At 37.5% G+C, this 12,439-nt stretch overlaps 1 protein-coding gene across 13 annotated transcripts in view; it reads left to right on the top strand.

Moving 5' to 3' along the window:
• Positions 1-12,439, top strand: part of OXR1 (oxidation resistance 1) — a 355,322-nt gene that overhangs the window by 331,353 nt on the left and 11,530 nt on the right. For 12 of the 13 annotated variants that reach the window (XM_072852037.1, XM_072852038.1, XM_072852039.1 and 9 more), the window contains one exon: positions 9,929-10,009. The exons of the other annotated variant lie outside the window; for it this stretch is intronic. In XM_072852037.1, the coding sequence (XP_072708138.1) occupies positions 9,929-10,009 (81 nt within the window). The remainder of the gene's footprint in view (positions 1-9,928; positions 10,010-12,439) is intronic. 13 annotated transcript variants of the gene reach the window in all.

The following is a 12,439-nucleotide window of genomic DNA, read 5'->3' as shown; positions in this document are numbered from 1 at the left end:
ATACAGCGAGTTTAGCTTATAGACAAAAAGGATTCATTTTGTTCTTGTAGCTTACAAAACTGAAAATGTTTAGAGTTTCTGAATGCTTTAAAACCTTTCTTAAAAAGAGTATTTTAAAAAAACTTTACTGACCACATTTTTAACTGATTCTGGACTCTAAGAAATAACTGACAGGGTTTATACACAGTTGTCAACTTACGTAAGACAAACTATTATTTTAATATTGAGTGCAAATTTGTTACCATTAGAACTTGTTTATGAACAATTATAGTGTAACAGAGTATTGCAAGCAGTTCTTGGGGGGTTTTTTGTGTTCTTCAGTATTGTATAAGAAAAAATTAAGTTGTTCTGTATCTTTAAATATTTTAGCCTTTTTAACATACTAGTGCTCTGCAACCACACTTGAATACAGGAAACCTTTCTTCTTCGGTACCGTCATCATTTGTGCAACATCCCCCTACTGTACACTCGTTCATTTGTTCCCTGCCATGTCAGTCAAATGTGTGTGTCTAGCAAACTATCCTGTAACCATCGTGGGGCTCTGCCTGTGCCTGGAACTGACAGCAGGTACAGAGAATGCTTTCAAACAGCCTTGAATGATTTTTTTTTTTTTAATTTCTTTTTTAGTCTCAATTTATTTTTAGAAGGGAAATGTCTCGTCTCTGGTATGGGAAGAAGGGAAGAAAGCACCAGCCAGTTAACCATAAATATGCTCTGGTAATTTTCAGTGTAGTATGTTGCTTTCTGTTATTGCATTCTTGTAATGTTGTGGTGCAGAGACAGTTTCTGGAAGTTTAAATTTTGAACATGTAAACAGGATGCTAAGTCACAAATTTTCATTACTTTTAGGTGCATAACCTAACTGCTGGTATTCCATTGGCATTAGATAAGAGAAACTACTTTGAGCATTAAGGGGTTCAACAGTTTTAGGGTGGTTTTTTGGTGTGGGGTTTTTTTTCCTTTGGAGTAATGCATTTTCAACAAAAATGTGGTTTATAGCTAAATACCATGAAGAGTAATTTGCCTTGGCATTTAATTAGAAAAGTGTAAATCTCCTGAGTTAACATTTGATTATACTTTCTCAGTCATTAAACCACATAAAGGTCTGATAATACTTCTAAATTGTGGAGATGAGTATGCTGTAGTCCCACTCTCACATTTATAATGAAGGGAGAACTGTTTTTACAGTTTATTAGATTTATGAAAGTAACTGTGGTGTTTTTTCGGTGTTGTTTTCTCCAAAAAGACTTAAATTTGTAGTAGTATATAAAGGAAATGGTTCTCAGTGAGCCTTGCAAAACAGTAACATCTTGGGGATAGGGAGGAAGTGATCTTGACAATATACTTGTTGTGGTTTTACCAGCTGGTAGATCTGGAAGATATTTTTCATTCAGACTCTGCCTGCGACAGGCTTTTTACTGTCTTTTACAGATCTCTGGGTTTTGGTGCATACTTCTTTCAGAGGTGCTGTTGACTTTGGTTTTCATTTTGATCTTTATTTGTAGCCAGGTTACTTGGAGAATGTGAAATTGTGATGTGGCAACGACTGGTTCTGTAAATGTGTGTTCATAACTAACAAAATATTTTTGAAATAATAGGCTTTTAATTTTCCTCTGTGACAATGGAATGTAGAATGGAGACATAATTCCTAAATTAACTCAAATGTAATTTGAGCATACCCTGTAGCTGTGTAAAAGGTATCTGAAGTTTACCAAGAATGTGTTCTTTAATATATACCTATATATGTAGATATATAGATATATCTTGTCCAGCTAATTAAAAAAAGTAGTAGTATCCCTTGTTACAATTATTTCCGTTAGGACCAACACTCTATTTTAGCCAGAGTCCAACTATGCTAATAAAAGCAATAGGTATCAGCTCTTAAGGAGAGTTTGAACTGAAGACCGTATGAGAATCATCCTTGCTGTGAGAGAGGTAGAGAGGTTAATTTAATGTGTAAAACAAGTGAAATCAGAAAAAAAGGGTATAGAAGTATCTACGGATAGGAATATTTTTTAAATGTTGCTATGTCGACAAGACATGCTCTATTCTTGAAGTTGATTAATTTTTTTTTTCCTTCAATGAATGATCATAAAGCTAATGTGCAAGTGTAACCTTACAGAAAAGAGGGAAGGGGTATTGGTACCATTACTTCTGTGTTATGCAAGACAAAATGGGAAGCATATTAAAAAGCCTGGCAGCATATATGAAGTACAGGTTTTTGACTAAATGTTTAATTAGTGGTTTTTCTGAAATTTGGATGAAAACCCATCTGACATGAAATAACATAATTGCTGGACCAAATGGAGTGATATAATAAAACAAGAACGCTTGCTGGAAGCAACTAAATCACCCTGGATTATTTACCTAAAAGGCCTTTGTTGTTTTCGTGGTGACAGAGTAAATTTGGGCTGAGCATTGTAGGGGTTCGATACTTTCCCAGAATAAAAAATTCAAAATCTTATCAACTAACCAAGGTGGTATGCTTCCCCTTCAAAAAGCCAGTAATATTGGTTTCCCACTTTTTTTAGTAAATCTGTTTGGTATTTACTGTGTCCCTTTATTGTACTGCAACAGAAGAGATGCCAGTCAGTTTCTAGAATGTCAAAAATGCTGGCAACCATTCTTCTGTCAAAGCACTTTAGACAAAAGACATCAGACAATGCAAGAGAACAAAAGGTGGATTGCCTTCTTTGGGAATGCTTGTCCTACCCTGAATGCTTTGCAGAGCTTCAACAGGCAGTGTAACCAAAGGGGACAAAAACAATGAAAATTTATCTTTCACTTTTATATTCTTAAGATATTATGCAAAGGGAGTTAAAGTGGTGTTGGCTTTAATAGCTTGAATGGTTTGAGACTTGCACAAGTTCTGAGGTTCTTGATCTATTGGTTAACTGCAGTTGGTAAGCTAAGGGCTGTAGTTCTTTGGCTATTATGGAGATATAATAATAGGGGGCTTACATGTGAAAGATGAGAATTTAGTACTTCATCCCTGTGGCTGTCAGAACTGCAAGGTTGCATCAGTCCAATAATACTGCTACAAAGATCTCCTTAAAGTCAGCTTTCCATACTAAGTTTTGTTTTAGAGTAATAAAGAGTGAGCTGATGATCTGAGTCTTTAATAATAAAAAAAGCAGAGTGCAATCCATTACTTTCTTACACTGATCAATAAGCCTAGAACTTTTCCTTGATGACAGATATTTGCCATACCTACTGTCCTAAATAATTAGGGGGTTTATGCATCATACCTCAAATAGATCTTCTATTTAATTATTAGGTGTTAGATAGTTTACATTTTTAATAATTGTGGAATATTAGGCCTCACTATAAATGCAGTCAAAGTACAGTAGCAGATGAACATTTGAAAAGGTTGATTAGAAGTTGAAAGAAAACAAATGAGTAGTAGAGGCTTAATTTTTCTCTGTATGTTTATAATGGTCTGTGCAATCTGAAGTTGATCCTTTTTCTGATGAAAAAGAGACAAATATTTCCATACTGGGCTGTGATTCAGCTGCCTACTTCTAAGCATGTACAGTACTTTCTTGTTGTACTGGAGAGGATCTCTGCACGGCACTGTCAGAACTGAGATGTGACCTTGCTCAGCCTGCCTTCTCCTGGGGTGGCAGCTGGAGGTCAGGCACCAGGTGCTGTGGTTTTGGCAACTGAACCTCTAGTTTCTGTGCTTGCTAGTGCTCAGACTTCCTTAAATTATTTTGCAAGATAAGAAAACTGGGCCTAGAAAGCTGGGTTTTATTGGTAATGCTGCTACAGATCTTTTTTCTTTTGACAAAATGAGTCAAGTTTCCTGACCTGCCTCTTTAAGAGTAATTTTCATAAATCTAATTCATAGTTCTTTGCACAAACATCCTAACCTTTGTTAATGTTTGCCCATGTTAAATTTAGTTCTCTTGCTGGCATTATCATATCTCTCAAATTAGTGATTTCTCATATCTTGAAAAAATAACTCGTTATAAAGGTTTCCAGACTCAGTGTAAGAGTTTGTGTGCTGCAGGCTTTGATTGCTTTCTTCTCAAGTTCATTTATTGATTCTGGTTATTCCAGATATTTTAATTTACCTTCAGCATATGTTAATTATGGCTTGGTACAGTTGCTGTGGGCTTAGAGCACTTTGAGGCAGATACTTAAGAGTCTATACGGCAAAGCTGTGGGGACAATACTGATCACAGGGAGAATGTTGCTGTCATGTAACTCAGTCAGCTCTTCTGTCCCTGCTCTGTAAAACACCTTGGTGTGCAGAACAGTTCTGAGACGGCCAGTTTTAAAGGTGTTGAAAGAGAGAAAGAACTGCAGTGCCAGCCACTTCAGGGGACTGCTGTGATTCCCTGGTCCCTCTCCTCTCCTTAAAATGGCTACCTCTTGTACCTTCCCTTCTTTGTCACCAGTAGAGTGACAGGGAGCTGAATTGGCTGAAAACCACACGAGACAGAAAATGCTTGGCTTCGCAGCCACACCAGCGTCCTGAGTGGACTCGTGTGAACCCATTCCTTCGTAAGGAGGGTCCAGAACCCCGAGAGCCTGCACGCGCTGTGGTCCTGCGAAGCTGCGTTAGGATCATATCCCTGGGTTTCACTGTAGCATACTTTGCTTCAGTGCTAATTCCTGCTCTCATGTGCATCCCCTAAGACTTTGCAATTTTGTTAATGCTGTCAGAATGACCAATGCTGCCCAATTGCGTTCTCATCTGTTTGTATTTCACTTTTGTCTTAGACTGACTTGAACCCAGAGGGTCTTTCTTTTATTTTCTTGGGTGTTTTGGGTGGCCTTGTTTTAGGCAGCACCCATCTAAAAGAACAGGGTCTAGGTTTTGAATTCTTAGATGCTGTTGGAATTCAAATAAATATTAGTTCTCTCAATTGATCTGTTTTCCTAAACTCTTCATGTAGCAGAAGGCTGGACTTACATCTACAATCACTTCCATCTATAACTTGTATTTTTGGGTCCTAACTCAAAATATATTTAGGAAGACTTCTGATGGTGTGAGCATGTAAATAGTCTGATAGCTGCAGCTGAACTCTTCATATTACCTATTTTGTTAAACTGAGGCTTATATTTACAAGCAGGCACATGAAAATGTTATGCATGGATTTTTTTTCTTCTCATTAAAAATGAATTAAATTAGTCTTAGTCTTTTTCAGAATGATACTTTCTAACTGTTTATCTGATGTGGTAAACCCCATGTATTAACGCATTATTGTCATGTAATGAATATGTCCCAAATAATCCTGTTTGTGATGGAGAAGACTGCTTATTCAATATTGCTTTCTCTCAAGCAGTGTCTAACATTTTGGGAGGAAGCTAAATTTGTCTGAAAAACAGAGTGTTTTCTCTTAAAATATTCATAACAGCATTCAGTTTACAAATGCACCTTTTATTTTCATTGGAAGATATTTACAGCCTTTAGAAAGGGTTTGATCCTTTCTTTCCCCTCCCCATTTACTTATGAGTTGGAGACGGACTGATATTTTGAAGTAACTTTGTACATGGCCTGATAAAATTACATTGGCGTTTATTTTTTTCAATTAAATATCCTAGAACATTAAAGGTGAAGCTTTTTTTTGTACTCAAGAAATAATGTTCATGAAGCTTCCAGTTCATCTGATTTTACACAGATGTATTAAGATTCAAAGAAAAATTGTTCAGCTTTCATTCTCTTAATATTTGTTTTTTATTTCATCTTCACAGTTAATCAGGAGGGTATAGATAACTTACATCGAAGAGAACCACTTACACCGATATGCTTTCTCCATTCTTAGCTTTCAGAAGCACTGTTCAGCTCTAAGACCCTCCCTTTCTCTAAGGAGACGGTTTCAGCTACTTGTAACTCTGAAAGTTTAGTTGTACTGGGTTTGAGGGCAGCATTTACACCACCCTGTGTTAACATGCATTAGGTGTGTGTGTGGAGGTCACTCGGCTTTGTTAAGATGGCAGAGGAATGCCTCATTGGTGTAAGCAGTTTTCATGTTTACAGCTGCATATAGCAGATTATGACCAGTGGCTGAAAGGGCTGATGTGTCACTGTCTGCATGGCAAACTGTCCTTCATGGACATTCAAACAACTGTAACTGTGTTTTCATGTGTATCGTTGAAGGACAAATAAGTTCCATATTAGGAATTTTTATTTCTGTTTTGCTCACTGTGTATGCCAGTGTAGCTTGCAAGAGTTAGGTACTCGTGACATACTTTCAGAAAAACAAGGTTTAGAAACATGAGTTTCTCCAAAAGGAGAATCCTGAACTTCTTGATTGGTTGAATCATTAGTATGCAAACCCACAATTTGAGTTACTGCATTAAATATTAAAACTGTTGTGTGTTCTGCTAAGTGGTTAACTCATATTCATGGTATGGAGAGTCAAGCTGAAAGGCATTTACGCTGCAAGAGTCATATGACTCGTCCTATGTTTTCTCATCAATGTTGCTATTATGAATAGAGCAGGTAGTATTAGATCTCTAAGGATATCTCCCATGTCATTTCAAACTTGATTAGCCCTTGGAATTGTCCTGAGGTAGACTGTTCCAAATCCCTAAGCAAAATAATTTTTGCCCTGAAGCACACTAATCTTCTGCCTATACATATTATTTGTTTCGGTCTATTCCAGCCAGTGCCCAGGTTAACCATAAGAGGTTTCCCTGTTCTTATCTCCTCCTGCATGCTTTTTGAAGCAGAAAATAACTAGAGAGAGATCAGAGAGTCCTTGAGGAACACTTCCTGATCCTCAAGAAGTAGCTTTGGGTATCAAGGAAACTGGATGCTGATCTGGCATAGTGAAGACGCATAGTGAACGCAGCAAATAAAGCACATAGCAAACTCATATAGGTAAGCCTGCGCTTTAATCCTGGTCAGAATACTTAGATCGCTACAATTTTGGGTGATTTGGCAATTTCTGTGTAAGGACATGGACTGTATTGGAATTGGGAAAGCCTTGTTCTATACCTTAAGAACTTAAATGTAAGAACTTGTCCAGGTTGACTCAGTCCCGTGCTCAGTCAAACTTTGAAAGCCTCCAAGGATGGAAATTCTGCAGCCTCCCTGGGAAGCCTGTTCCAGTCCTTAACCATCAATAACATCAAGCCTTTGAGCCCAGTGGTCCCGCCACTTTTTCAGCCTTGTTTTTCACGTGTTTGATACATAACTGATTTGATTGCAAGGCTACTATAGGATTGCATCAAAAGCCTTGGTGAAATACAGATAAATGGCATTCACTGCTACCTGCCCACAAATGAAGGAATTTTATTACAAAGAAACATTCTGTACTGAAATCCACAGTCCAGTATGATGCATACAAAACTGCATTTGTCTCTCACGAATGAAAGGCCTTGCTTTCCAGGTATTTCTAATACCATGTGAAAAACTAATGAAGTTCTGTGTTTAAGAATGAAAGTTCTAAGTGGAATGAGGTAGAAAGTAGCTCCTGGAATGATCAGGAGAACAGACAGCTGATGTGGGGGTGGGGGGGGAAGGGAAGAAAATAACTGGTTTATTTAGCTTGGTGAAATAGAATAGAGGATTAGTATGACTGCAAGGAAGGAAAATTAAGAAATTCTGATGGAAGAGGAAACAGCGTAAGCAGACTATTAATTAAATGAGGTTATAAAACAGAATAAACTTTAACTAATGATACTACTAACATTTCAAAACAGCCCTCTCAAGCCTTGCAGAGACAAAATGCTAGCTGTTTTCAAGATACATCTCGATCACTTCCTGAATGAGGTTGTAGAAGGTAGTTGCCAGTAGGCTTAGACATACCTGACTTCATGATTAAATCAGCTACAGAATCCTGAAGTACATAATCTTGTCCACTGCAAAGCAAAAATAAAGCATGTTGACCTGAACCGTACGCATTTTATAGAAGGTCAGGTACTGTAGCTGAACTGTTGAGGTATCTTAATATACTCATTTAAAGCCTAGTTCAGTGATGAGTGGATAACCTTGAGACCGTTTGTCTTGTGGTTTACTTACAGAATTTAGTATGGACTGTATACTTAAAATAAGCACTGGTTTCCTTGCCCTTAATTTTCCTGTTGATAGTTTGACATTCTGTGACATGCTATTTATGATGTTTGTCATTGCATACCAATGGTCTGCCACTATGCAGGCATTCATTCACAAAACAGATGTAAAGATGTAATGTGATCGTGTGCACAGGTTCAGGATGCCGAGGAGCTATTATTGTGTGCATACTTGGATAAATATTCATGTTTCTCTCAGGTAAGAAATGTATCAAAATACCTTGTGCACACTGTTCTGACGATGCAGGCACCCCCATGGCATATGAAAAGGTGTGTCAGATCTTGATCACTGAACAAAAGGGTTGACAAGCAGTTCCCGGGTGCAGGATGTTGATAGAGTATGCATTTGACAAGTTGAAGGCAAGACGGCATTGCCTATAAAATTGTCTGCATTCCCGTATGTGAAACAGCTACTATATAATGGTGTTGGGTATTATGAGGTGGGGGTTTTTTTCCTGCAAGAAATCTTCTTACATAACCATACATTTATGGCCCATTGTAAGTTAACTGCTGCCTCTCATGTGATAGGGGCTGAGCTTAAAGAAGCAACAAGGCTAAAGGGTCCTCACATTATTGCTTTTCAGGATTACATTCATAAGGTGCTGAGGTGAACAATGTAATTTACAATGAAATGTCATAGCAAATAAAAGGATAAAACTATACTGTCACTTATATGGTTGAGTGGAATACTGTTAAAGCTTTGCATATAGCTACTTGACTCGAAGAATGCACAAACCAATACAATTTACAACAATTTCCTTTATTTTTTTAAGCAAACAGTAGAAAATGGTGGAAATAAATTGAGTACTAGTAATTACTGATTATTTAGTAATAAAACTGGATGTCACAAGTATTCCTTTTTCCTTGCCTTGCAGTTGCATGGGGTAGAGTGAACCATCGCTGCTCAAGAGCCAGTCGTGCATGACTGGGCTCTGTACTCAGGACAGTGGCGAGTATCTGGCCAAACTCCTTGTAGTAGGGGCAGGTAGATGGGGAGCTGCTGGACTTGTGGTTATCTTCCTTTGCACTGTGGTAGGCTTTAGAAGTTTTTAATACACTCTTACTACATGGGACATCCATTTAATCTCTCCACCAGCTGTTTTAAGATGCTTTCATACAAATGAAGATTTTGAGTTGTTCTCAAAATCGCATTATTTGCTGTAGTTACATCAAAATGACTGTTGCAGTCCTTTAGCCAGCTTGTTGCACCAGAGCAGCATGTTCTAGAGCTTTCTGACTAAAGGCTTGCTGGCTCTATACCTCCTGCCAAAGTGGAGGTGCCATTTGGAGTGAATGTGTTGACAGATGAGCAGCTCCTGAAGGTTTGGAGGTGAATAGAAAGCACAGGATAAAGATATTGTGGGGTGGTATTGGGGAGTTATTAAACTTTAGTCCTGCTACTTTGTCTTTAACTGTATCTTCACTGCCAGATAGAAGAGGCAGAACCTACTGAGGAGCCTGAGGTTTGCTTCTAGTCTTTATCCAGAAAAGCAAACCAGGTTCACAGGATTTGTTAATCTGGGCATAAAGAGTGTTTGAGAGGACTTTGGGCTGAAGAGTTTGGGTTAAGGCATGCAACTCAGATTAACTTCTAATTTAGCATCCTGATACTGGTAACTTTATGAGCTCCTATATCAGCTCTATATTCATCCTAGAGCAGTGAGATATATCTGACTGCCAGTGCCATTAGTGTTTAATTTGTAATTTTGCTGTGTCTACTCATACGTCTATAATCACCTACATGCACATTGTCCTTGCAGAAACAAACATCTTTTAGCACTACTTGTTTGTTATCATTGCATATTTTCCCTTCATTCCTGTCCTCCACTTTTTTCTTTCTTACCTTTTTACTTTTCTTCAACTGTCAGTGGAATTATTGTCTTCCTGTCTCCATATTCAGGTAGTGTCAGTGGCTGAGTATCACCGCAGGATCGATGCTCTAAATAGCGAAGAACTGCGCACACTCTGCAGACGTCTCCAGGTGCCCTCTTCAGTAGTTTAAACCCCATCTCCAGATACTAAAACATCTTTCTTTGTAGTGTCTTTGATCAGGGCAAGGCCCACACTCAGTGGGTTTGTCTTGTCTACAGCACTACAAGGATCCAGCAGAAAATTCCTTTGTTTTGGATGTACTTAATTGTGCAATGCTATGATGGAATCAGTAATTTTATGATGGAATTATTACTTCCAACTTTTTCAAACGGGAATTTTCTGTCAGAATTTGAAAACTTGTTCTCAGTACTGCTTGACTTGGAGTGATGTGTTTTAACTTCCACTTTAGACTGGTGTGTTGTGTTAGATAGAAGCTTTCCTAAAAAGAATGCAAACCAGGTGAAGAATCCAAAACCTTGTTGCATGGGTGTTTAATTTTATATAGGAATCTTTCATCAAGAATCTCACAGTACTTGGCAAGTATGAAGCTTCACAACTTCTGTGGAATAGGTGAGTATTTTTCCCATTATGCAAGCAGGTAACTGAGGCAGTTTGACATGGCAAAGGTCGTACACATGGAGCTGGTAATGGAACTCTCTGTTCCTAAAACAGGACTTTGAGAACAGTACTTTGGTTTGAAGTTTCAACGGTTTACTGATATGGACTTAAACTGATACTTGCATTCTCTTTAGGTGTTTCTTAGTTCTTTGGCAATTATAAAATTGTTAGCTGCTGTGTACATCATACATAACTTACTGATGGAATGCATAGCTTAGAATGCCTTAGAAGCATTGAGTATTTGGTTTTCCTGTAGTAATGGCTGCTGAAACTGTAAAAAGTTTCAGTTCTGTGTTTTTACTTTGATCTTGGCTTTTTTTCACCTATTATGTAATTACACATAAGAAAACATTTTCTTAGCTCTTTTATTTCTATTTGTTTAATAATCAGTAATTAATTGCTTTATTGATTTATGTAACCGTACTACTTACAAAACATTTTAATGAGCATGAACCCAAAAGCTGCAGTTCTACTTCTATGGGAAAATCAGAAATTTTGAAAAAAAAAAAATTTTCATTCCCACTTGAGAACAAAACAGTTCTGTTTCTGGCAAGTGGTGGTGGAGAATCCTTGTATTAATATCCCGGAAGTGCAAGAGCTCTTTCCAAATACCTTTCACCTGGAATGCCCAAACTCAGGGTTTAGGCTAACTTGAAAAATCTGATGTGATGGGCTGGAGCCTATCTCAGGCCATTTAAGTGTTTGTGGTATAGACTGCGTGGCAGTTGCTAACCTCGGAAGCCCCTGGAATCTGACTACAGGTCAGTCTACTCTGTCAAGGTTTAGCAGGAAATAAATTTGAAAGTTTCGAAACTACGCTGCATTCTGTCAAACAGATACCTTTGAACGGACACGTGTCTTCGTCCACTTCTACAAAGCAGTGTTCTTCCTAGAAGAAAGTTGCTTTACTGTAATAGTAATTTAAAAAAAGGCAAAAAATCCAACCAAAAAAATGCCAAAATCCACAACTCCCCCACCACCAGTTCAATCCAAAGTATTCATGTTTTGCATGGTGCACTTTAATCAGAATTAAAGAGTAACAAAGGGAATAAGCTTTCTGCTGTACACTTGAACAAAGCTGAACTTTTGAGTTGAAGAAATAGTATATGAGATATGAAAGGCATTTGAGGTGGAAAAGAGTTGGACTACCAAATAACATGTTTTATAGATAGTACTCTACAATGGCAGTCTGTAGGTCATCGTTTTGTACATGACGCTGTATGAATAAATGCATATACTTTTTTGTCATAATATGGAAACTAGTCCATAGTTTACATTGGAAATGCTTGTTACCTTCCATTGAAAAATGGAAAGCTTGAGCTTCTTGCTTGCTTGATAGTCACTTTCTTTAAGCGTACCTTTTCTTGAGTTAACTTAATTACAACATTAATTCTTATTGTATGAATATACTTTGAATACTTTGACTTTATAAGCCTATTTTCAAGTAACAGGAGTTTGTGATAGTAACTTTTTTCATAGATCTTGAGGGAGAGGAAAGGGATATCCTTCTTTTTTGGCTCAGGTGGCTATATTTGTTTAAATAGTCTTATCTGTATTTCAGAGTTTTCTTTGATTTGGCTTTTCTTTTGTTAACTAAGAAAGCTCTCTTTGCAAAAGCTTGGCAAAGTTTATCATGGTGGTATGTGAAATACCATAGTTCTGTCCTGTATGTTTAGAGTCTGAGGTATGGGGCAAACACTGGTTATTATTCTGGAGTTGGCAGGTATTTTTGGCAGGTATTTTCTTGAAATTTTCAGGATTCAAGCTTTAAATAATTTGGACAGTCTGACTTTCAGTGAACCTTGGTTCAGGCTGATAAATTATTCAGATACACTCATTCTTGTTAAGATTTTTTTTCTGTAGCAAATATCTCAACATTTTAATGAGTCTTGCTGCAGTGGCTTAAGTTACTAACTTCCTT

This window comes from Ciconia boyciana, chromosome 2 (assembly GCF_034638445.1).
Source record: "Ciconia boyciana chromosome 2, ASM3463844v1, whole genome shotgun sequence".
Classification (NCBI taxonomy): Eukaryota; Metazoa; Chordata; class Aves; order Ciconiiformes; family Ciconiidae; genus Ciconia; species Ciconia boyciana.
Note: the sequence above shows the minus strand (reverse complement) of the source record. Positions and strands in the feature narration are given on the sequence as shown.